Source organism: Haemaphysalis longicornis, unplaced genomic scaffold (genome assembly GCF_048455015.1).
Source record: "Haemaphysalis longicornis isolate Haplotype H1 unplaced genomic scaffold, Haemaphysalis longicornis Haplotype H1 scaffold_1, whole genome shotgun sequence".
Taxonomy (NCBI): Eukaryota; Metazoa; Arthropoda; class Arachnida; order Ixodida; family Ixodidae; genus Haemaphysalis; species Haemaphysalis longicornis.
This window is the reverse complement of record NW_027526203.1, coordinates 383,720,858-383,747,207: the sequence shown is the minus strand read 5'-3', so window position 1 is coordinate 383,747,207 and position 26,350 is coordinate 383,720,858. Positions and strand designations below refer to the sequence as shown.

The 26,350-nt window shown below is 47.4% G+C and overlaps 1 protein-coding gene across 5 annotated transcripts in view; it reads left to right on the top strand.

The window, feature by feature from the left end:
- Positions 1 to 26,112, top strand: part of LOC144155217 (uncharacterized) — a 108,936-nt gene extending 82,824 nt beyond the window's left edge. For 2 of the 5 annotated variants that reach the window (XM_077686537.1, XM_077686536.1), the window contains 2 exons: positions 25,691 to 25,874; positions 25,974 to 26,112. In XM_077686537.1, coding sequence (XP_077542663.1) covers positions 25,691 to 25,851 — 161 coding nt within the window. In that variant the 3' untranslated portion in view covers positions 25,852 to 25,874; positions 25,974 to 26,112. Of the gene's footprint in view, positions 1 to 6,299; positions 6,572 to 9,275; positions 9,870 to 16,515; positions 16,715 to 25,690; positions 25,875 to 25,973 lie in introns of those variants that run through there. The other 3 variants (XR_013319530.1, XR_013319528.1, XM_077686539.1) reach the window with 3 other exon arrangements.
- The last annotated feature ends 238 nt before the right edge of the window (positions 26,113 to 26,350 follow it).

The window sequence follows — 26,350 nt, the reverse complement described above, 5'->3', positions numbered from 1 at the left end:
CTTCTTTTGATTGTTACCGACTCAAAACACATGCTTAGAACACGTTGAAACACTGGGGCGAGCGCAAAGGCTTTCGCACGGCTTTCTTCAAATTATCGTCTGCACCCCCGGCCGGCGGAACTAGCCAAGCTGCGACGAGCAGACATCGAGCAGACGACCGGTTACTGAAGCTGCCGAGAAGGCCCGACAAGGAGCCGAAGGAATCCGAACACCTCCGAGTGGGCGGCGCTCGGGCAGCTTCTTTTCTGTGCCACTGGAGGGCGCTGCAATCAATGGTCTCAGCGGCGCCAGTTTGGCGACTTTATCAAAACGAAGAGCACGCGTTCGTTTTGTAAGCTGTGTCCTCACCTAATAATATATCTTACACCGTGGTTAAAACTCAGCTCAAGGTGTAAACTAAATTGCTCATGCGGGAAAGGAGCTCACAGTGTGGGAGAAAACTACGCTATAAAATGTCACCCGCGCCAAATATCTGCCGCGGAGGTAGCCCAGCCAGCTGCTGCGAGCGCTTCGAAATTCCCGCCATGAGGCACACTTCTCCCCATTGGCGCAAGTCGTGAGGCTCCTCCCACTGCCGTTCGCGGCAGCCGAGGGAGAGGCTTGCGCCGGGGTGCTGGCCCGAATCGTCAACGTGGGAGTCGAAAGAACGCGCGCTCATCGTCGCCGCAGCATGCGCGCACGAACCGCATGCGATTCATGCGCCTCGCGCGTTATTACGCCCGCGTTGACGATTTCGCCCCCGCGACAGATTCTACCTCGCTCGGAAAATGACGCCCAATGCGCGTGGCAGCGGGAGGGGCCTGCCGACTTCCGCCAATGGCGAGGCGCGCTCTTGATGGCGGCAGTTTTAAGACACTCCGGACAGCTCGCTCGCCCCGCCGGAGATGTTTAGGCTTACTACGGTTGCGGATATTTGATTGGCGCTTTTCCTAGCCGCGCGGACGATGCTGTATAGTGTCGTTTTCGCCCACATTATCAGCTTCTTTACTGTACAAGCAACTTCATTTGTTACTTAAGTGGCATCTTAAAGAGCGGTCGGAAGCGATCAGTCGAGCTACCCGCACCACTTTGCGGCTGGTGACGCTGCCATGTTGCCGCCGCTTGCCGCGCCGCGCGCAGCATGCGGGTGGTATTCGCGGCGGTGCATTTTCGTGAGCAGAAAACGCTCCATGCGGTTCACACTTCAACTTAATCGACGCGAAAGTGGCGCAGGCAACACGGCAAGGCAACAACAGGGTAAGCGAGGAATGCGGAGAAGGCAAAATGGCAAAGGTATTCACCGTCAGAAATGAGGGAACGCTTGATTGCCGTGGTTTATTCAAAAAGTGTAATACAAAAAAGGAAACTGGAGGCACCCGAGCTGCAGCCAGCGGAAACGAAAGGTACAGAGAGAAGAGATTGTAGCGGGAGATAAATGAAGGGAGGGAGAAAGACCAGGCGTCGAGGGCGAAACATTCTGTTGGGAACAGCACCTCTCCTGCTGCTATTCGCTCTTTCCAGCGACACTAGTGACACCGCGCGGAATTCGTCCGAAGCTGGGAGACTGTGATCAGCGGACCGTTCGCCCCAGTGGAGGCGGCCGGTGGCATCCATGCGGCCTCGCACGAGCAAAGGGAAAACAGCAACAGCAATGAGAAGTACAATACGCCTCGAGCGTGGCCTGTAGGGGCGCCACTGAAATCCCCCTAGCGGCCCGGGAGTCGTCAGCCCGCTCCCCACTGTCACCGTTGCTTTCGGGGCCCGTTCACGACTGAGATTTACCGTTTGTAGGCGTTGGAAATACATATTTATGTGGAGCAGTCACTCTGTTCGCAAATGTGGTGTGTTTACGAGAGTGTAAATGTGTGCGACGCGATCTTAGTCTGGTACATTCGGTCTGTACAAGCGCCAAGTGGGCGTCACAGGTCGGCGTCGCGAAACTGGGATATGCACACGGAGATGATTGTGGTTCCACTGCCCTGAAAGTTACTAACAGTGTCTCCGTAAGCATAGTATCCCCAGATGGTCATGCCATGGCTATACACTACGATGTAAATCAGTTTTGTGCGCTTATATAACCTAGTGGAGCACTCATACCTGACAGCACGCCAGTTATGCTTGCCAATATCATACCTCAGATATTGATCACTACCCTGATCGTAAATTTCACGAACATTCTAGGAAATAAGTACGATGAATAATCCAAAATTATACCCGGGATCAGCGCACGACAAAAAAAAAAAAATAATGCTGGGGCGTCTTGTCGTGAGCTGAGCGCCCGCAAACATTCATACATGTTACACGTATCATCCGCGAGCAGGCCGGAGAAGGGCTTCTACAGCAATGCCCGTTCGCGACTACGCGTTTCTTCGAAGCATAGTTATATGACGAAGGGAGCGTGCAGAATCTAGCACAAACGGAAATCAGAAGGCCTTATCAGATATCCCACTCTTCTAACGACACCTTTTATCAGTTTTGAACTTGTATACCTCAAAAAATGCGTTCGCCGAGGGATCAGCTGTTAGTTGAAGTCTAAAAACTAGAGTGACGTGAACGAGTAGCTTGTGTGTGTGATTACTAAAACGTTCTTTCCTTGATTTCGCTCTGTAATCGTACACAACGATTCGTAAGCGTCCCCCTCCTCTCACCCCTCTCCATGTCTCGCGAAATAGCAGTGCATTTCGCACACTAGTTGGTCTCGTAAGTCCTACCCGGCTTAAGTTTATACGAACGTCTTTAGCATTTCAGAGGCTGCACTGAGTTTTTTTTTTAATTTCTGTACAAGCTATTTTGTTTCTTCTGGACTTGCAGACCATTAATTTTTCAGTGGTTTAATTCACGCACTTTTCTTGGTTCTTGCTATAAGGCATGAGTGCACATCTTTCACGAAACTTGGAGTATAATTAACATTTTCGCGTGGCTTACATTCTTATAAAAGGCACCCAATACATCAGGTATTGGGTAATCGCATCCCCGAAATATATTTTTCATCGACGCTTATATTCGTAACGAGGCCGCATTCGTTGTCCGCGCTACAAAACAAAACACACCTCTCACTGTACCAGTATCAGGTTTAAACGAGGCGACAATAAAATTAACTTGTGCCGGACGTATTCGGAGGTGACAAAGGTAGTATGCTGCTGCCGTCGCCGACGCCCGTAACAGTGGCTGAGAAGGACGCAGAGCCGCGTTCCCGGATAGCTATTGTTGGTGTTTGAGCACCTTACCAAGACGCAGCGGCTTTTGAAGTGACCTAAATGTACTGTTTACTCACAGACATCACCATAACAAGTTTTTTTAGCGCTTGGAAGGCGCAAAAGAAGCGTAAGAGAGCCAAAACACTGCATGAGCCCCTATGGGCCGTGCAGCGCTAATCCCGTCAGCTGCTCCAAGAAACGGCGGCAGGCGGCGCAGCGATCGCAAAGCTCGAGGCGTATAATGGACAGTGCCGTATAAACGAAAAATATAGGCTAAACGAGCGTTCACATTCTCTCAACTTTCTTGAAGCTTAGAAGCTGGGGTAAACGAAAAAGGTGTGGACCTCGTCGGTGTCTGCGGCAAAAGAAAACGCAAGTCTCTGGGACCCACCCATGCTAAAGTTCCTTCATCAGCTTAGTCGATGCCGATGAAGGGACTTTAACCCACGCGTATGTGGTGCTTAAAATACGGCTGCCACAATTAATAGCTAGTGCTTTTGCTGTGAGGGCGCCACTTCTGTAGGCGTTTTGTACAACCTTGTGATCGTTATTTTCGGATACTATTTACATTCATTGTCGCATAATGTGTCACCCAATCTCGGCGTATGTGTTGTTAATTGACTCAATAACCCTGCTTTCAAACAGAGGCTGTCCAATATCCGCTTGCTTTTATTTTCAATATAGAAACACATGAAAACTTTCTGTACGCGAAGGCGAGAAGCAAATGTGGTGGTTCGTGTATTGAATAATGACTGAATAGTAGTATATAAGTATGTTGAAGCAAGATGTTTTAGCAATAACTTTGGGCCTGGTAGTTCAAATGCAAGTTCTAAAATGTGTTTGGAAACCCACGTTTTTGTTTTGGTAATAAGCATCGACGCACTTGAAAATCTTACCGGCAGTCAAATAAGCATAACGTAATTTCAGCCAGAAGATTTCTCTTAAATTAACTCACAAGTCAAAAACGCAGCTGCAAAGTAATGTCTCAATTTTCATGTATGCTTCAATATCGCACGCCAGTGCATGCTACATGCATGAGTAACTATGTTGGCTTATATTATTTTTCTTCATATAATGCCAGCATGTTCGCTTGTTTACCACTTGATACGGCGTAATGGGAGCCTTATCTTCGAAGTTTTACTGCCCAAAGTAAAAATTAGGTTTTTCTACACCCATGCAAAACACTGGAATACGCGCATATCGCGCCGCATGGTGCGCATGGTCTTCTGCGAACACGGGGGAAAACAATTAAACTGCCTGAAATATCGTACACTGCGGTGACGTACACTGCAATAACGTCCAAAAACTTAGCTTTGCACATCCTATAGCAGTTTGTTTGCCTAATGAGGGGGTATTGTTCTCAAACGACTTCCGTGCGGCCTGAGCCGTGCACAGCGACTGCGTCGCATGCGGCTCCTTTTACGCCGCATCAGACACCCTGCAACAAATCCAATATTGTCTCGCATTCAACAACGTATGCCTGTGTTCATTTTTCAAGGAAGTAATCGTTTCTAGCGGAACTGCGGGGATTTTAGGCCGCTACTGATGCTGGCCCGCACGTTGCCACGGGGTCCCGATCACCGTCTCGTCCGCCATTGCCGTTTTCTGCAGTGCCACCTGTAGAGGCTGGAAAGAGCGGATTGTCAACACCTCACGAGGAGGATTACCGTCACGGGGGGAGGACTAATGCTTTTGTGCCCGCGCGCAATTAAGGCGGCACGGCCGTAGCAACGCTCCCACATCCCGTCCACGCCGCAGTCGTTTGCTCGCGGCTCGTATCACCCGCACCGGAGTGGTAAATGCGTACGGATCATCCGAATTTTTTCACATTGCATACAATGCATTTTCGCCGGGGAATTTTGAAAATTCGTACCGCAGTGAAATTCGTCTCAACCGAATTCATATCACCAAGATTCCACTGTAGATGGCGACCGTGCAAACAAAGAATACATCGGAATGCTCAAAAAAAGAAGAGCTCGGAATGTCAGCCCTAGCGTGGCACGTTCCCTGAACCCATCAAGGAACCATTTCTTTCATTGATCGCGAAAAAAACGCATTTTGGGAGAAACACATTTTTGAAGTCCTTGTACCTTCAAGCACCTACTCTTAAAAGCTACACCGCCGAATTTGATCAGGAAGAATCTCGAAATCAACTCATGATGATTTTTCGCAAGCAAGCAGAAAACAACAGCCTGGACGTTCCTGCAGAAAGAGGGAAAAAGAGGTGGGAGAGATCCTGTACATCGCCGTCGTTTGCTCGCTCGGCTGTCGGGTGCCTCGCCAGCTCGTTCGTATCATCCGCCGGGCCGCGCTGCGCCGGTCCGTTCGTAACAGCCGAAATTCTTCCCATTGCAAATTATGCAATTTTGTCAGGACTTCTCGGAAATTCGTATCATCCCGAAATTTGTATCACCCAGAATCGTATCATCGAGATTCCACTGTAGCTTGTTCGGCAAGTTTATAAGCCCTGCCTAATTTGTTTGCTTTCACCGGCCTCAGCCAATTGCACAGCTGGGCATATGACATCACGGGTCCTGTTGAGGGAAATAAGCTAGTGGGTCATGGCCATTCCCTTTTTTTCTAATTGTATAGCTTATATGAGTGAAGTTTATTTTAACCGGGGTGTCAGTGTGATTCTGACAAGGCAATCTTTCGAATGAACTAAACTTGTGTTTTGTCTGCAAGGCCCCTTTAAGGGGCTTTTTATACATAGACTTGTATGGAGACTTGGGCAGCTCAAATCTTGCAGTTCGAATTATCCTTAATTCCTAATGATCAGGGTTTGAATTAACGAGCTTCCACGACTGCATATCGTTCCTATACATCCTGCTATTTTGCGATGTGCGCATTCTGTATGATTGATGCAAGTTTTCTCTTTTTCTTATTGTTGGTGACTGCAAGCCAAAGAGTTTAATTAAACCAGTTATTCCATTTCATCATCAGGTCAAGCTCCTCGCCGCACGGATAGGCAGCAATCGTGCAGTCATCACTTCTTTCGGAGCTGATTCGTCAGATTTATGCCCTGCAGTGTAGCTGAAGTTCTTGTGTGAAACATTACGTAGAATTTTTAGTAGTGAACTGTTTCCATTTTCGTTCTGTGAATCCGTTTTCCTGTGTTTACAGGCACTGCCTCCCAACACCGCACTGCTTCGGGAGAGCTTCAACAGAGCCACGTCATCGCAACATTCTCTGCGAGGACGAACTCGAACCCCACGTCTCATCCACTGCCTGGAAACGCATTTTAGAAAGCCGAAAGAGCAGATCCGTGTGTCCTCAACTGCTCGGAAATGCATCATCGAAAGCCGAAGGAGCAGATGGTGACGACGAGGAGGATGACGTGCGACCACTGTGCCAGCCAAAAAAAGAGGAAGCTTTCGCCCCTGAAGTGGTCTCAGGTAACGCCTGCCTCGTGCATAGTGCCTAGGGCCTCCAGTGGCAAGGAACCATTTCAAATGCCCATTTCAATGAGCTGTAAAAATGGTTCCAAGTGGTGCATCGAAAAACTGATTCTCTTATTGCCCTCACCAGGGTTCACAGTATTGGACAATATAAAGATTGCAGTTTTATTACCGACACTGTTTTGTTCCTCCAAAAATGGCTATCTCTAATTATCTTGGGAACTAATTGACTGACACAAATAATAATGGCATAGTTGAAATCAGTGGGGGAAAAGCAGCAAGTCTAACAAGTTTCACAGAGTTTACCTAAAAATGAAAACATATTTTTTAGAGCCATGTCCCCCCCTTTAAGCACAAATAGCTCGTTCAGCAAGCTTATAAGCCTTGCCTAATTTGTGTTTGCTTTCGCCGGCCTCAGCCAATTGCACAGCTGGGTATATGACGTCATAGCTTCTGTTGCGGGAAATGGGCTAGTGGGTTGCATGGGCATTATATTATATAGCTTATTTGAGTGACGTGTGCGTTAAAAGTGGTGTCACTATGGTTCTAACAAGGCAATCTTTCAAATGACCCAAACTCGTGTTTTGTCTGCATGGCCCCTTTAAGGCGTCCATCACTGCGGTCGTGTTAACTGAATCGAATGCTTTTACATAGTCTATAAATGTCATGTAAAGTGGTTTATTGTACTCTGCGTATTTTTCTATTACTTGGTTGATGACATGGATGGGATCCATTGTAGAGTATCGTTGTCTAAACCCAGCCTGTTCCCTGTGTTGAACTAACATCTTGGTAAACAGCTTGTATACAGCCGACAGATGGCTGATGGGTCTGCAGTTCTTAAGATCTTTGTGATCTCCCTTTTTGTGAATTAAAACTATGTTGGTGCTTTTCCAGGCTTTTGGTACTTTTAAAGTCAAACATTCTGAGGGTAATTTAGTGAACTTTTCAAGTATTATATCTCCACCCTCTTGTAGAAGGTCTATGGTTATGCCGTTGTCGCCTGCAGCTTTCCCTCTTTTCATGCCCTTTTCTACTTTTGCCTTTTCCACTTCCTCTTTAGTTACTGGTGGAACATTCCAAGCGAAGCTTGTGGACTCGGTAGTTTCCTTGAACAAACTTTGCTGGCGTATAGCCTGGTGTAGAATCGTTCCGCGACTTTTATTATCTTGTCCATATTGTGCGTAATGGTATCCTATCTATTTCCAAGTGCATACATTCTGTCTCTGCCAATGTCCAGCTTCCTCCCTTTGCTGCCTTCAAGCTTCCTCCTTTTTCTAACGTTTCCTTGATGACCGCCACGTACGCACGGTTATCATTTGATTGATTGATTGATTGATTGATTGATTGATTGATTGATTGATTGATTGATTGATTGATTGATTGATTGATTGATTGATTGATTGTAGGGTTTAATGGGCCGACGCAACGCAGGCAATGAGGCGCGCCGCAGTGGCTCTGGATTAATTTTGACCACCTGGGGATTTTTAACATGCGTCAAAATCTCGTACACATGGGCGTTTTTGCTTTTCGCCTCCATTAGAAAAGCAGCCGCCACGGCGATCGTCATGTTTTACTTTTGTTTATAAATTTTGACAGCTCCTCTAGTTCAATTTGAACTACCCTACTCGACAATTTCATCTTCTGACGCTTCAAAATAAGCTCCTTTGTTTGCTGAGTTAGTTTTCCAGTTCGTTTCCTATATGCTGCTTCTCCATTAGCCGCTGCTGACTCACTGATTGCTGTTGTTAGGTTATCATTTAGGGTGTCAACACTATCCTCATTCTTACCATCTAAACGCACGAATTTGGTCTGAAGGGTTATTTTAAACTCCTGCATCCTGTCTCTGACTGACTTGAGGCTGGGTTTCTTATTTTTTACGAGTTTCCTTCTTTCCTCTTTGAGATTTAGCCTTACTTTGCACCTACCCATCCCGTGATCACTGGACCGAATATTGCTTAGTAGCTCCACGTCCTGCGCAATACTTGAGTTGTCACTCAAAATGAAGTCAATTTCGTTTTTTGCCATCCCGTCCATTTCCTACTCTTGCGTTTTTGGAAGAATGCATTCCTTTATTTGAGGTTATTTCTCTCTGCAAATACAACCAGTGTATCTTCTCAACAGTTGCGAGTGCCTATTCCGAAATTTCCACTGATTTTTCTCCTATTCTTTTTGCACCTACTTTGCGTTAGTCTGCCATTACAATTGTGAACTGTGCTGTTCCCTTATTCATTGGTGACTTGACATCTTCGCAAAAACTATCTACGGCCTCATCCTCGTAGCTAGCTGTTGGTGCATAGCCCTGTATTATCGTTAACCTGTACCGCTTGTTAAGCGTGATCACTACGACTCCGACCTTTTTGTTGACACTGAAGAATTCTTCCACGTTCCCTCCTGTCTTCCTGTGGATGAAAAATCCTACCCCATGCTCTTTGTTTTCGTGAGGTCCCCGATAGCACAGAAAATGCCTGCTAGGCAGTTCAGTGAAGCCTTCTCCTGTTCCTTTAACCTCACTTATCCCAATAATATCCTATTTAACGTCTGTGAACTACTCTAATAGTAGAGCTAAGCTTCCCTCGCAAGAGAGGGTTTGTGCGTTGAACGCTGCCAAGTTCAAGTATGTATTCGGGGGGTACATACACGTGGCTGTCTAGTATTGACCGATTTCCTTCAAGCCTGTTCATTCTGCTCTGTGGGTTTCCAGTTGTCCGTCCCTGAGAGCAGCCATGGGTGGCCACAGACATAGACGGACCGATGCCCGGCGCTGGGGAAAGAAGCGACTCCTCTGTTCCAGAGGAGAGCAGCCACTCTGGGACTGAGCGTTCCTGCCCCTGTCTGTGGGCTTCCAGTTGTCCGTGCCTGAGAGAAGCCGTGGGTGGCCATAGACATGGACGGACTGATGCCCTGGGGAAAGAAGCGGCGCCTCTGTTCCAGAGGAAAGCAGCTACTCTGGGACTGAGCGTTCCTGCCCCTGTCTGTGGGCTTCCAGTTGTCCGTGCCCGAGAAAAGCCGTGGGTGGCCACAGACATGGACGGACTGATGCCCTGGGGAAAGAAGCGGCGCCTCTGTTCCAGAGGAGAGCAGCCACTCTTGGACTGAGCGTTCCTGCCCCTGTGTGTGGGCTTCCAGTTGTCCGTGCGCAAGAGAAGCCGTGGGTGGCCACAGGCATGGACGGACTGATGCCCTGGGGAAAGAAGCGGCGCCTCTGTTCCAGAGGAGAGCAGCCACTCTGGGACTGAGCGTTCCTGCCCCTGCCTGAATTCCTAAGAGGCATGCTCAGGTTGAGCGACTTTGCACCGTAAGTGATTGAGATGGTTCGTTTGCTTAGGGATTTGAAGATATAGTGAGGGGAAGCTGAGAGGAGTTATTTCCAAGGGTTTGGCGTTCCATTAGCAGCTCGAAGTAAGGGTTGGAAGAGGAGGAATGTGAGATTTTTGTTGTCTCCATGAGAGGGCTCGCACCCTGTGTATTTTTTTTTTGCACAAATACTGGAAATTTTACAATTGTGTGTGGAATATTTCTATCATTGTAGCATCTTTCACCAATATCGCCTAAAGTTGCCTCTATGTTTCTATGCAGTTTATCCGATGTGACGTAAAACTGTCTTGTTTCATTTCTTTTTGTTTTTGCTGAAACCTGAAACCCCTGTACTTTTTCTATGTTATTTGTCCTTTCTGTCTCTCCTTTCTGTCCCATTTTGGTAAAAGTTATGGATTATTCAGGTTAAAATCTCTAGCAATAATTACTCTCGCGTCGTGGCTTGTTAAACCTCCCAAAATTCGTATCACCAAGAATGGTATAATCGAGATTCCACTTCATTGTGCACTGTCATGAACAGGGGCGCATTGAAATTATACTACATGTTATCAACATCAAGGAATATCGTTGAGGGAGAAAACCATTCGAGTTGGGGTGGTGTGGAGCGGAGCTGCTGCTGGGGTATGCCATGTCTCGCACTGCCCATCCTTTTTCTAGGGGTCATTCCCTAACAATGGGAGTGAGCAACGCATCTAGACCAGAGGGCGTAGTGTGTGGTCAGAGGTTATGAACACGGGTGAATTAGGGAATGGAGCACCAGAAATTACGGAGGGGCGTTTTTATGCAGCCAGCCTGACTTGGTCTCGATGGATATGACTTCTGGAAGGCAGCTCAAATCATGGGCTGCTGTATGGCTGCTGTAAGGGGTTCGTAAAGACGTTATGGCCGTGGCAAGGTTAAGACTGACAAACATGTCTATTTGTGATCTGAGGAGGAGAAATGGCTGCAGAATCCAGGCATGGCGGAAAGGATATTCCCAGCTGCATCCCATGTCACCGTTTAAAGGGACTGAGACGCTTCAGCGAAAGAAAGTGGGGCTGGGTTCACCAAACTGTTGAGGTTGCGAAATCCTGTGCCCCAAGGAAGCAAGGCCAGGCTGTCAGATAAGGAGCAGAGCCTTTGCTGTTGTTGAGCGCTTGGCTTGCACTTCGCACCCTCCACTTTCTCCTGTACCCTCCTATCGGTATAGGCTATGAATATCTGTGGTAAACTACTTTGAGTGGTGTCATGATTACTTTACCTCTCCACAGGCAAGCTGGTGTGCACTTGTCATTTAAATGAAAACACAGGATAAGAAGAGTGGGAAGCGCTTCCTACTCTTCTTGTCCCGTGTTTTCGCTTGCGCTGACCTTCATGAGCATTTTCCAACTCGCCCATTTGGCAAGTTTACTTCTCATCACATATCACAGCACAAATTAGTCACTTGTACACTCCAATGGTTTGGTTCTTCATAGTGTCACTTTTAGAATTATCTGTAAATATCTAATCACACCGCATCACACAAGACAGACAGGAGAATAACCACAGGACGAGGGCTGACTCTCAACTCAAAGTTGCACGCGAACAGAAAAAGGAAACAAGAATTATCTGTTATTATCCAGGAACGGGACTTCATCAGTAAGTGCCACTGAAGGGTGGCCTACACCCTTTTTGCCTTTCTTAACAATATGATGGGCTTTAACTACCTCTTGATGTAGCTGCTTCGGGTGCTTGGTTACAATATCAGTTTCCTCAAATACTGGCACGTGTTGCAGTGTAAGGGCAAATGCAATCACGGATGTTTGTTAATGGAAAGTGCATGCTCTCGCAATCTCACATTGGCACGCCTGCCAGTCTGCCCTATGTATGACACATTGCACGGTGCAACTTTCCGCGATCACATTTGTCCCCACACTCCAACAAGTGCCGGTATTTCAGGAAACTGATATTGTGTCCAAGCACCTGAAGCAGTTGCATCAAGGGATAGTTGAAGCCTATCATATTGTTAAGAGGGGCGAAAAGTGTGTTGCCACCACCCTTCAGTGGTATTTACTGATAAAGAAGTTCTGTTCGGGGATAATAGCAGATAATTCTTGTTTCCTTTTTCTGGGTTCGTATGCAACTTTGCCACGTGTGGCGTTGTTTGCTGTGGGTCTACATAAGGTGGCAGACTGGTCTTAGAGCTATTTCTTTTATTTACCAAGCAATTTAATGAAACTAAACAGCATTATCGAGCTTTTTGTGGCAATTTCGAATCTGCGATTAGATTCCTTGCAAGTTGAATATTTTATAAAGTAATTGATGATTAGTTGCCATTATTTTGGCTCACAATTACAAAATAACCACTCCATACAGAATGGTGATTATTCCATGGCTAGGCAGAAAAATGACTAAAGAATACAACGTTGGAAAAAAATTTATTTGGCTTTTTTTGGTCATTTTACAACACACTGAACTTCACTGCTCCCGTGCTCTGCCAGGAATGACTCGTAGGTGGTGTCAATCGAACACAATAATAATTTTCCAAAGCCTCCTTTCGAAAAATTTGTTTCCAACATTGTATTCTCCACATATTTAAGTATCAAAAGCCAAAAAAAAATTAGTTTTACTTTCTCTGGGTGCTGAGATATCCGAGGGAGAAATGCTAGCTTAGCTTTGCAAGAGAAGTGCCGTTTCACCATCGAATTCCGCGTGAACTGAGCTGTAGAGTGCACTTTAAAATGCTATTTACAATGAAATATGGTTCTTTATGATGAGGAAATTTGCGGACTGATAGAAAAATGGCATTTTTCGCAAATGCCATTGTAAAGAAAATGATTTTTGGACCGTTTTTCAGCCTCAAAGATCCATCTGCCCCCATAAATGTGCGTGACGGGTTTACAATAAATTTAGTTGAGAGTCAGCCCTCATCCTGTGGTTATTCTCCTGTCTGTCTTGCCTAACACACTGTGATTAGAAATGAACACCTACTAACTCGCCCAACTTGCAGTTATTTGTAAATGCCCAAGGTCCTTGCAGTAGGGAAATATGAGTTGATCTCAGAATAGTAACAACCGTTTGCTGTATTAACATGGCAAATATGCATAGACATAACATGGTTGTCTGGATGAATTTAAAATTCATAACTGAACTTGTTTATGGCCAAATTGTGCACGGTGCTGCCTTTGTGCGCGAGGAGGAGACCATACAGCAGCTGATGTTCTCTTCCTCACGGTTTCCCTAGCTGCGCAACAGTCACTGGGAGGCTCCTCTTCACTCGGTCACTGGGAGGCTCCTCTTCACTGCCTGGGTCGGGCTACACAAGAAGTCCTGGTCAAAAGAGCCACTGAAGTTGCTACCAGCCTTAGGCCGGTGGCCACCGCACTTCTCTGACCACTTACTGGAATAAAGTTTTCTCCTCCTCCTCACCGCTTTATACGGACGTTAAGACACTGTGGAGGCTGGTGAGGTCGTTGTTCCAACCGACCAGCCGCCGAAGCTGAGCGAATGAACCGGCTGAGCTGCCTGAAGACATTTAGGCCCAACATCATGGTGGATATTTTATGGCCACTTTCAATAGAAGTCCTCGTGACGATTCCTTTTGTGATTCTAGGCTGTATTATCAGCTCCTTTCCTGCATGTGAAAGTTTTTTCCCCGCCAGAGTGCCTTTCTGGAACAGTTATGCCTGTGGCTCTGGCTGCATGCATCAGCTTGTGAACACGGCAGCGCGTAGTCACTGCTTGCTGGGACGTTGTGTGAAGTGATGCTACAAGTTCCTTCTGAACGTCGGAGGTACACGGCTGCGATACCATCTTTTTCCTACCGTGGAGGAATGTCACGCTAATGTCCATTTGCTGCGTCCCGCTCCGTGTGATGTTCTGTCAGCGTGATAAATGAGATCAAATTAAAGTAGCATGTTCCGCACACCGCAGCCCGTTCCGCACACCGCAGCCCGTTCATATCAAAGTAATGGAAGCAAACTGTGCAATGATATCAACCCCAGAAACTGATGTCAGTACCCATTTAATTGGCATCGAATTTACTAGCACTCGGGTCATTGGGGCTGCTCGCCTTTTGCCATGAGGGGTTTGTTGCTCCCTTCACCAATCAATTGTCACCAATTGTCACCAATATTAAGCCGCACACTGGCTTGATAAGAATCCAGCATGACAGTGATTCGAAGGCCTGCCGCCTACATGAACATACTTTAGTACGGAGTTCTTCAACATACACGACTTGTGAAACTATGCTTCAGAATACAGGCGGTGCGAGCACCCTTACTTAATTTAAGCTGAGAGGCATGGCAGGGCACCAAAGGGACAAAAACTGGACTTTACTCAACATTTATTTAATCAATTGACCTAATCAAATAAATCTTGCTTTTTAAATTAGGAAGCATTGAGTTGTGTGAGATTTACCTGCATTTTCCACGGTTTTTGTTTGATAGCTTACGGCAACAGTTATTAGGAAGCATTAAATTGTGTAACATTTACCTACGTTTTCCACGGTTTTTGTTTTATGGCTCATGGCAGCAGTTGTGAGCACTAGTAATACTAGTACAGCTTTCTGCCAACAAATGGCAGGTTAGTCAACTTGCCAGATGCTTGCCCCTGTTTGCTCCGAGTGCAGGGAGAGTAAAGGGGGGGGGATGTGGGGGGGTCAACCAACAAACTGGTTTTTGACACACAAGGTCTATGGAAATTTACAGCGCAGCGCCCTGGGCGGGGCTATGTTGGCCGGTGTGACGTCATTCGGCATAGCTAACCTTTTCGAACGCGTTGCTCACTGTGGCCTTTGCTAATGCCCGCGTGCATCGGCGAGCACCGGCACGGCTCTATGAGTGAATTTCACTATTGTTTTGGAGTGCTGCTATGAATGGGGGCTTGGCGTCCAAACTAGATAGGGTGCGCCAATGTTCAGATATTACTTAGTCATGAGAAAGCCTACATAAAGGTTGTTTGAGCGCTGTTTTGATTGGCATTCATCGCCTAGTTTCCTGTTCACGCATTTCGTCAAAATAACGCTATCTGATGGCTCGAGGTTTTTTTCCAATTTCTATGTACTCTTTTGCAGTAGCAAAATAAAAGACTAAGGGCTGTAACATCGTGTAATACAACACAATTGGGCATGTATTATTAATGTTCTAAAACTTTGTTTTGAAAGCTTTCCTTTCAGGCATTAGCTAAAATGGTTGGCTTTGGACACGCTATGTTATGAATATGAAGGGCTGTAAAGCAAAATAATCCTGCATGGGTGTGGAAGAGCTACATTACTCCTTTACCGCTTCTCCATGCTTGATGTGTGATGAAAAAGCTGCAGCGCTGATCAGTGTAAAAATCGTCAGCTAATTTACAGCTAACTTACAGCTGATACGATCTGCCTTGTATACCTGTTCCGCATTATCAGCTGTTGCCTGTTCGATATGTACTGATTTGCGGTTGTGGAAGCACACATTGAAACTGCCATATGGCGCATACAGTGGACAGAAAAACTGCATATGCATGATATATATTAACGTTAGGCGCACTTGCACGCAAACCGCGAAATAATACTTGGCGCGTACAGTGAATTTTATAAACGCTCAAATCATGTGATCGAGCTTTGTTATCCCATACAAATATTTCCCGAGCTGGCACATTAGGCTGTGAAAGCGAGCATTTTTTGTATTTTTATATTATGCATTACATAACTGGTTTGGTAGCATATTCAATGTAAAAAATTTTGATATATGTCCTTAATTTTTTATTTTTGCTCATGCATCCATGCATTAATATTTGTCAGATTTTCTGCAGCAAGTTCTATTTATTCGGGACCTAATGGCTTGTCTTCAATAACCATGTGTGCTGCTGATTGTAACCCTACAAAGGATTCATTTACGGAGAGTTGAAGTGGCGAACTTCCATTTTATGCAGCCTCAGTTGTAGCTTTGCAATGGACTACACTGAAAATGTACCGCTAGAATAATCTACTTCAATGACACCCACATCAAAATGTATCGCTCAAGATTTCGGTTACTGGTGTCCTCGCGAGTCCCCCTCTGCAAGGTACGCGATTTTCGCTGAGGGCACAGACTGAGCATACGTTTTGAGCCACAGTTGTAATCGATAATGTTTTTTTTTTTCTCTGCTTTTCCACACTTCGTCTGATCTACCTGTTGTAATAAGAGCGACACATGGGGCCAATGGAGGGAACCTGAACTGTTTGGAGCGAATGACTGAATCACGCTTAGTGGTGCTGCGCCGGAGACTTCACATGCTTCCAGACATTGGAGCACTTCTGCGAACATTTTGTTCCATTTCGGGATGAGCAACATGAGCTCCGAGTCTGTCCACAGTATTAAATTGACTTTTCTTCGTGCCTAACCCATTTTGCTAATGACGCACTTCCAGTGGGCAATGGGAGTCTACAGCAAAAGCGAAACTAAAAAAAGGCCTGCAGTAGCAAGTGCGGCGCTGGCGCCCTGGCTAAGGCAGGCCTAACTGCTCACTGTGAACGGTCAGTATATACTTGGACTTTAGTATACTAGTCTTTTCTTTGTGAGACTCTGTATTTACATGATCGAAACGGGTCCCTGTTTTTTAAAATGGTTTGAAAGTGAATGGTTTGAAAATGGCTTGAAAGTGAAAAAAAAAAAAAAAAACGCAATGAGTGGGCAAATGTTGTGCAGGCAGACCCCTTCCATAGCGGCAATTGGAAGTTGCGGTGCGGGAGTGAGAGGCCCTCCTGGAGACTACCCAGCCGCCGGTCTGCAATGACTTCCTGTGGCACTTGCAGCTTTCGAGCGACTTCTATCCGGCGAGCCACTGAGGGAAGACAGCATGAACTGCACATGGGGGAGCTTTTTCCCTGCCTCAATAAAGTTGCAGCTGCTGCCAAGAGTTGTTTTGATCCTTACAGATGGATGGAGATACCACTAGGTCAAGTGATGCACATCCAGAGTATAAAGATCAGTGATAGAAAATTCAGCCATTCCACTCTGTGGGTGTAGGACCCCAGCGGAGCTGTGTAGTTAAAGTATAGACTTCTGAGAGGAACTACAAAGCGTATACGTTTTAAGTCCGCAAAGAGCACGCCCCCTCCACCTAACAAAGAGCTGGCAGTTCATCGCATAAAAATTGCCTCCTGGACACCCAGGAAACAAAATTGGCCGCGTATCTGCTCCTTTTGTTGCAAATGTCGTCAAAAGACGATAGTCTTTGTAGACATTTGCCAAGGAAATGCCCCCCTTTGCTTTCCCGCTCACCTCTCATGCTGTTCCTGTTCTGTCGCGCTCATCCCAATGTAAACACACTAAAGGATTGCTCAAGGCGATTTGAATTTACCGCGTTCCACTGCTACAGGCCGGGTTCCTTGATGCCAGCACTGCAGTACGGCGGAGACGCACGTGAATCGAGGCAGCCGACTTCAAGGTTTATAGAACCGCGTTGCTGTGCTCCACGTGCGTTCCAAGCAGAACGTGTAACCGAGCTAGTGAAACCTTTCATTGCTGTTGCCGCGTGATTTCTTATATGCCGCCAGGAGGTGGCGGGAGCAACAGCAGGCGGCGGTTTTCTGCAGTAGATCTAGATTAGCATTTGCTATCGAAAAACCATGCATTCATGAATTTTTTTAAAATAGAGGAACACTGTAAATATCCCTTGTGTATTAATTTTCGGTCCTATATTTGCGTAATGACTTGTTCATGTTCAGCAAAGTTGGCAAGTATGAACATATAAACCGGGCTTAGACGCTCACATTTGGCTGTAAGTATATAAGACTATTGCACAGTATGTATTTTACTTTGGCCGGGTGGCTGAATCGAGTCACATACAGACCAAAATTTCCGGGTTTAAGTAGCCCAAGAAAGACTATCGTCTTTACAAACACGATCTGGAAAACGACATGCTCTTTGCCCTGCGCCACCTTAACCATCTTTGGTTTCAACACATGGCTTACTGGTTTTCATTGCTTCCTCATAAAGGGCACTGTTAGTTTTGAGCCACAGTCATGAAAAATTCCTCGGGAATTCAATTCAAGTTTGCTTATGGGATTTTTCATGCAAAAACCTAGAGATACTTATCAGACTTCTAAATCGTGTTTGGTCTTTGTTAGCTTTCGTTTCTTCTCTTTTTGGTGCAAATGAGGCTGACTGGTCACACTTCAAGGGCCCTATTATCAACTTATGAATTCTCTGAATTCACCGTGCTTTTTGGGTAGGCAAAACCTAAGCAATCAACGTGTGCACATATAGGTCTGACGCTTTGCTTTACACTTGGTTTACAAAGATTGCTACTAAGATATCGGCTACTCTGCATGAAAGATATAGAAACGCTGTGTATTCCAAAAAACTAAGGCATAAGCTGAGGTTGGCAAAAAAACATTCTGTAAGGTTAAAATTGACATTACCACCACAAAGCGATAAAGTAACCTTGACGAGTGAAAAGCATGTGTTAAGCTAAAAAACTGGTCACACAACCTTTCACACAAACTGGGAACCATGGTTCCCTGTTCTTTGTGGAAACTGATCATTGCCCGCTAACCTGGCTAATTATAACATGTCATCTGAAAGCTGTCGTTTCCTTAAGTGGTGTGTGATACTCCAGCAGCACTATCTTGTCGTTCGCTATAAGCAAGGAAAGTTGAACGCTAACGCAGACGCACTTAGCCGTGCGTTCTAAGTAATGCTGCCTTCGTCCTCCCCGTGTTTTTCGTTTCATCTCTTCGTGAGCAGCTTTTTAGCTTAGCAGGTAGATGGGAGCAAAATTATTGCCCTCATTTGCTGCCTCAGCTGATTATTTCCGCACCGCGTGATTTCAAGTAATCAACCTTAGTTATCATTTCATGTCGTGTGTTCTCTTTGACACATAGTTTGAGTTCTTATTTCAAGTGTCTTGCGCCCGCATGGGCCTCTTGGTGTAGAGGGTTCAAATTTGGGATAGACACTAAACTAGGAGATTTTATCACGTTTTGGAGTCTGGTGTTCTGACGGAGGACAGAGGGTGCCTGCTTGCGCTGGGTGTTGCCTGTTGTCGGTCGGTTCTTTGCAAGCTACAGAACGATGAGCAACCGGTGCTGAGAAATGGGGCTGGAAGAGCCGGGCGAAGCTGGTCGAGACACCTGGGCAGCACGGCGATGTACCTGTGATCCGGACCGGGCAGGTGGTACCTGTTTGTGGAAAGGAGCGTGGTGGAGCCGCCTGTTTCATGAAGCACTGGAGGTGAACCTGGATGAGCCTGGCGAACGAGCGCGCCCGGCATTTGAGCCACATGGAGGCAACTCGCCTTCCTGGCGCATTGTCTGGCGGCAGGGGTGCTGTTGTGCCAGAGCGGCCGGCCCAAATTCGTTTCGTGGGGTGACGCGCCGACAGCGGGGCTGATTCACGTCTCGTCTAAACCAGACCAAACCGCCCGCGGCCGACAGGCCGAAACTTGCACCGCCGCAGAGTCACCCCTCCTTTTGCGTCGCGGCAGTTCGGCCAAATCGTGCATCGGGTGAACGACCGGCAACTGACAGGCCGCTACTCGCCTGGAGGCGGCTTCACTGAGACGGCGACGCCGTCGCTTTCCCTTTCCCACCGTGGTGGCTAGGCTGACGCAACCGCTTCGCCTCTATTCGTCGGATTTCAAACTTTGGCCAGCGAGAGTCCTGATTGGAGCGATTCAAACTTCTCGGGGTGGCAACGGACTTCCGGGGGTATAAAAACCCGCCCGGAGGTACTTATCGTCAGCATTCTTTGGCGGCACTTTTCGGTGGCACCGAGTGGAGAGGTGCTGTCGCCTTTGTGCGAGCCATGTAACACTGTTGTTACCCTTGCACATACTGTACATAAATGTTGCTTCAACTTTTCGTCGGATCGAGAATTTCATCTCTCTGCTCTGCGCCGCATCGATAGCGGATGGAGCAAGGCAGCGTCACTACACCGCTCACTACGCCGGTGACTGCGCTCGGGTGATTCCCAACATTGGTGACAAGGTGGGATGCCCAGTCCCAACAGTGGTGACAGCAGTGGGATTGCGAGTCCCAACATGGCTCATAGCCGCTTGGTCACGGCCATCCCAATGTGTTGCGTACAGCGATTTCATTCCCGTCGTTGTGCAGTCGACTACCTCAAGACGGATCGTAGATGAATCAACTTTTTCTCAGTAAGGTGATGAATTGGGCTAGTTGGCTCTGCATGTTTGAAAACTGCGCTTGAGGTTACTAAGGACACACTTTTAAGGAATACAAACAAACGACGTGGACAGCACGAGCGCAAACTAACAACTGATTTCCCAGTAGCTGAGGAAATAAAATCGCCCTCTCCGACCAAAAGTACTAACCAAGAACCAGGCGTTTTTGAATTAGCTCAGTTCCCTTTTCAGGGATGACTGGAGTCACGTTGTAGCGCCGGTCACTCACAAAGCGCCTCGCTGTGGAGTGCGGTGCCCGCGTGTACACAAATGGGAGGGTTGGGAGGGAAGAATTTTTATATTCTTCGCAGCTCCAGTTGGTCACGCTTTCGGAACGTTTCGCCTAAATCTCTTAGTGTACTAGAAGGGGCAGTGCAGCGGCCGCCGCTCCCCGCGTGACTCCCGCGACGTCGCCAATAGCGGCGGCGCTGTGGTCAACCAATCTTCCAAGCGGGCGGGCGAAGCGTGCGCGTTTCAAGGCGGAGCGCGCCCGTGCGTTGCTTTCGCACGCTCCAAAATAACCGTTTGCAATAGTTTTATTTATATACTCAGGAAACTACGAAAAAAATTATATTTCCCTGCGGGGGAGCCACAGCGCCCGCTGAAACATGCTCGGCGCCGAGCTCGCTGAACTGCATCCGCCGTAATAAACGCAGGAAAATTGGCAGCAACTATATAATAGCTCTGCAATTCTAATAACACTTAGAGCGCATGCTACCCACTGTTTGTTGCATCTTTTTAAGACCAGTCTGGAGAATCCAAACTCGGCGTAAATAAAAGTACGGAAGGGTTGGTGGTAAGTCAGAAGGTCGTCAATTATAGGCACATGAGGAATTGTGGGGCATCTATTCACAAAATAAGAAAGTCAGTCTTGCATGAACCCACAAAATCATTTTATTCTTAGGAGCTTGACAATCACTAATATTACCTCTAGGGGCAAAGTAACCAACGCAAACACTGAAGCAGGCAAAATGAAACACGCTCCAGTATACGCTCGGCTACCCTACACCGCTAAATCAAGACCGACCACAACGCCTCCCAACTACGATCAAGCACCGTATCCACGTTCCCCCTATACCGCGCCATATGCATCCCACCTTCAACCGAGGCCGTCGGGAAGCGCGGGCCCGCTATCTCATGAAGAAGCTAGCGGATGACCCCCAGGTCCGTTATATGACGTCGCCTATGATTCCTGCACTCGACGCACAACTTTGGTTACCCTAAATCACGCCGGCCGAATCTCCACGGCTGCCACCACGCACACCAACAAAATACAGATGGCAGAAGCTCTGGCAATCGCCTTCGCAACCACCACCCACGCCAAGCATCCGCACATCACTGTAGTCTCCGACTCACAGCAGGCATGCCGCCTCTACCAGGCAGGTCTAGCCCCACCCCAGGCCATTCCACTCCTCCAGCGTCTACCTGACGAGACCACCATTACGATTGTCTGGACTCCCGGACACTCCGGCCTTCCGGGGAATGAAGCGGCCCACGCCGCCGCCCGAGCTCTGCACTTCCGGGCATTCTCCACCGATGGTCAGGTGATCCCATCACCCCGCACGAACGACCACGACCTCCTCCAAATTCCTATTGATAATACGTACAATGACCTTCTGTCCCACTGCACCCTTACTCGCCGGGTCTACCCCCCTCCCCACCACTCCTTAACCAACCAGCAAGCCATAATCTATCGTCGCCTTCAGACCGGTACCTTTTAAAATCACGTCATCCTCCACCAGATCGCACCCACTATCTACCCCCGTCAATGCCAACACTGCGACACCCCACTCACCACATTCCACCTCGTATACTCCTGTCCCCACTCCCCTAACCCACGCCCCCTTCCCCACCCCGGAGCAGTGGGAGACTGAGCTGACTAGCCCGGACCCAGCCCGCCAGAGGGCCTTGGTTTCTCGGGCCATTGAGTCGGCTCGGTCGAGAGGCATCCTGGACTATGGGCGCTTCACCACCACCCTTTTCCCTTTCCCTTTTGCTCCAATAAACGTTTACTACTACTACTACTACTACTACTACATGCGATACATAGGTTGGTTGGTTGGTTGGTTGGTTGGTTGGTTGGTTGGTTGGTTGGTTGGATCCTTAAGTCATGGCGCGTACACACGCGGGGGATTGGCCAAGAAGTTGCCTGTAATGATAAGGCTGTGACCCGTTTTATTTTAGAGAGAGAGAAAAAAAAAGTGAAGTACGAGAAAAATATTAAGAGAAGAAAAAGAAATCTTTAGATAGAACAGGATTGTCAGGAAGAAAAAAAATGCGAATGAAGACATAGCTGTCTAGCAGGGCATCCGGCCTGCCGCCGCAACAAAGGAGTGAAAGGCGATCACAACATCTCTGTGGCAATATCATAGGACGGAAGCACCAAGGAAAAGAATAACTGTTAAAGATAAAGGGAGATTCAGCCGATTAAAGGTGTGTTCAAGGTGCGTGCGTCGCATCGAGGAATAGCTGCGGCAATTTAAAAGAAACTGTTCTATAGTTTCGGGGGTCATGCAGAAAGGGCATTGAGGAGATAAAGACTGACCAGCTTTGTGTCGATAAAAATTTAAATGGGGGACTCTGCAGCGAAATTTTGTGATTGCCACCTCACATTTACGAGATTCGCAGAATTTAGGCGTCCATAAGTGAGAGAGGTGGATATAGCCGGAGCATGATCGAAGGGCATCCTGCCGATTAATTTGTAAATCTTGAAGGCGCCTGAACCTCGCCCCCAAAAGAAAACTGCCAATTGGGCAATTCACGACGGCAGGACCCCCAAGAGCCAAATTGGCTAATTGGTCTGCCAGTTCATTGAAGATTATCCCTGCGTGACCAGGGACCCACACTAACCGGTTCTCACGAAGCTGGTAAGGAACGAATGAACGGAATGACCGGAGAAGGGAAGAATCTTTATCATTTGTTAGAGCGGTGCACACGGAGAGAAAATCCGAAAGGATAACCACCTGCGCAAATCTATGCTGTAGTTTATTAAGGGCTAACATTATCGCCAATAATTCTGCCTGAAAAATTGGGGTATAGTCTGGTAGCCTGATTGAGAAAGACCAGTCTAGTAACTGAGAATATAATCCTACCCCAGCCTTCTCATCACTTTGCGAGGCATCTGTGGCAATGAAAGCATGAGTATGAAGAGTAGCCAAACGATCTTCAAGTAAATTATTGAGTAATCGGGCCGGCAATAATTTCGCATGCGGCGGAAAAATGTCCAAGCTTATGTCGACAGGCGACAAATTATCAGAATAGGGTTGCAGTAGAAAAAGATCTGCATGAAAAGGCTGCAGCCATGCCTGTACGCAATCCAATTGAGGACGCTGAAATCGGGCAACGTAAATCCTTGAAAAAGGTCAGGCCTCAAGAGGAAAATGGGTTGAGCCTCGTACAATGGAGATTCAAACAGTTTTAGAAATGTCACAACAGCTAGCAATTTAAATCGATGCAGAAGTGAAGGCAACCGTGCCTCAAGGTACCATACAGAGTTAGCTACATACTTTGGCAACCCTAAACATAAACGCAAAGCCAATCTCTCAATTAGAAATTGGGGATGGAGTTTGTACGTCGCGCAGCCCGAAAATAACACGCAACCAAATTCCAATACAGGGCGAACATAGCAACGATAAATCATTAGCAGGGCGTATCTACGCATACCGAATTTATGATTGCATAGCCTACGCAGCTCTCCAGCAGCTTTTTCACCTTTGGCAGCAATGTGCGAAATATGAGGACGCCATGTTGAGGTGGTCGTCATAAATTATACCCAAGTATTTAATTTCCGTGACCTGAGGGATGAATTGCAACCGTTAGACATAATGATATAGGGTTATTGCAGGGAAATACTATAACGGCACATTTACTGACATTTAGTGAGAGGTGTAACGTGCTAAGCCAAGTACCCAGGACAACCACATAGTCCTGCAGTCGCTGGTGCAACGCTTGGATGTCCCTATCAGCCGAGAAAAAAGCAATATCATCGGCATACACATAAGTAGATATGCCGTTCTGCATTGGGATAGAACTTGGCAGTAATTTAAAAATAACAGGAGAAAGAGCTGATCCCTGAGGAACTCCACGAAATTGGTGATACTGGGATGTCGATAAACTACCCTTCGAACAAAAGAATTTTCTTCCCTTTAAAAACTCCCCAATCCAGGAGCGAATGTACCCCGGAATCTCGCTAGATGCAAGGCGTGGCTTCAACGTGCTGTTCTCCACGCTCCATAGCGATTTTTTTCTTCGTTTTCTTCTCTTCGTTCTCTTCTCTTCTCCCACAGAGGGGGATTGGCCAGGGCCTAGGAACAACTCTTTAGGAGTCAAAACACAATACAAATCATATTCACTCCGGAAGGGCTTGGGAGACATAGTTAAACGACTGTTTTAACAAAGGAGTTTCAGTTAGCAGAAATGTAATCGTAAATCAAAATGTAAATTTCTTTTTGTGTGTGTTTTTGAGGCAGCTGGCGCCCAATGGTAAAAAGTCGTTTTTAGCTCGGGGCCGGGGCGATTAATTGGGACAGTGAGATAATTTTTTCTATTCTCAGAGAAGGGGTGCATTGAAAAAAGTAATGCCCTAGGAATTGCGGCTATTGATTGCAAGTTAAGCAAGTGTCTGTTGGTGCCAATGTCAGACCTGCTTAAATACATGCGTAATTTAGGAAGGCGGCATCTCAATGCTGTGATGCACACTCCCCATTGGTGGGAAGAACAGAGCAATGAGTTCCTCTTAAATTCCAAGTGCAGTCCTCATACTCTGATCGTCTACTTCTTCACCTCCTGGGTCAGTTCTGTTTCTTGCGTCTGTGGAACATACCCTGTCTGAGATTGACAATTTCTCTAACTGACAAATCATAGTGTTGGCAAGAGAGAGAGAAGAAACTTTATTTAAGAGTCGTTCGTTGCGAACTCCACACTGGACGGAGGTGGTTCCCTGTTCACGGGAATCCATATGCTGCTCTCGCCGCCTGGCCCCTGGTGACCAGTAGTAGCTGATCCTCCAGGGCGGGGCTGGTCAGCAAGATCCTCCATCTCTCGTTAAAGGGTAGAGTGGGGTTGGTGGGGCGAGACTCGGGTAAGGGGGGCGGGTGCTCCGGGCTAAACTTACACTCTCCTATCATGTGCTGGAGAGTGCCTAGTTTTTTACAGATTGGGCAAGCTTCTTCGAATTGGTTTGGGAACATGCGGTTGAGTAGACGGGGGTGCGGGAAGGACTCTGTCTGGATTTGCCGGTATATAGTTTGCTGCTCCTTGGTGAGTGCTGCGTGGGGTGCTGGTAGCGTCCTCCTGTCGTGCCTGTAATAAGTGGTTATTTCCCTGTAGGTAAGCAATGGTTGGTTGTTTGCCTCTGCTGTGGACGTGGCCCGGTAAGTCAGTGCTCAGGCCTGCTGGTGGGAAAACCCGTTACCCTCCACCGCAGAATGGGCCGGTACCCACACTAGTTCTACGCTTTCCTTTGGAGGTTTTTTCTCCTTGAGCACTCGGAGGGCCAACCGGGATCTCATTTCTTAAATTATTCAACTACATACTGTCTCACGGCGGAGCCTGGCGTCCTCGCCTTGTGCTTTGGCGGGAGATACGTTTCTTTTCCTTCTCGGTGGAGGTACTTTCATTTGTCTTCCTTTTTTCACTTCCCCATTGAGAGTAGGCAACTCCTTCAGAGCCCTTTTTGCATGTCATACCACACAGGATTAAACGAAGCCGTCCTGGTCAGTCTCTTCAAGTGGGTATGCGCCAGTGTAGGTGCGCCATCACCGGCACCATCATGGTCATCAGCATCATCAGTCCAAATGGGCCTGGCAGAATATTATTGGTTCATAGCACGGAGCTTCGAGGTGGCCGACGGCTGAGGATTCCCGAAGCCTACGCCGAGGTGAGCGGCCAGAGTGGTTTATCGCCGCATCCTGATTATGGTAAGCAAGATGCGAATTAGGAAACCTTGAGGAGGGATTTATTTTCACATTTCCTGCAGGTGCCGTGCGCGCCCTCATTGGCGCCGCCTGTTCCTGGAAGGCAGTGGACTCTGCGATGTGCGATGCCTCGCCGAAGCCCAGAGGGGGCCGCGCCACCCGTGACCAATCCAACGTCGGGTCACTGCTGCCGGCAGACTTCACAAGGGCCGCCGCGTACAGGCAAGTCCTTTTGTAAATTAGAGGAGCGGATATGGGCTCACGGCGCCGATATTTTGGTATCCCCTATTTCTGACGGGGCCGGTTGCCAGCATCGTCGCTTCTACAGCACCCAGGCTATGTACGCGAGGTGGGGCCTTTAAAGAGAGACGAAACTTCTTTGGCAGACTGCCCGTTTTCATTGAACTGATACGATCAAACGGCACTGTAGGACCCACTC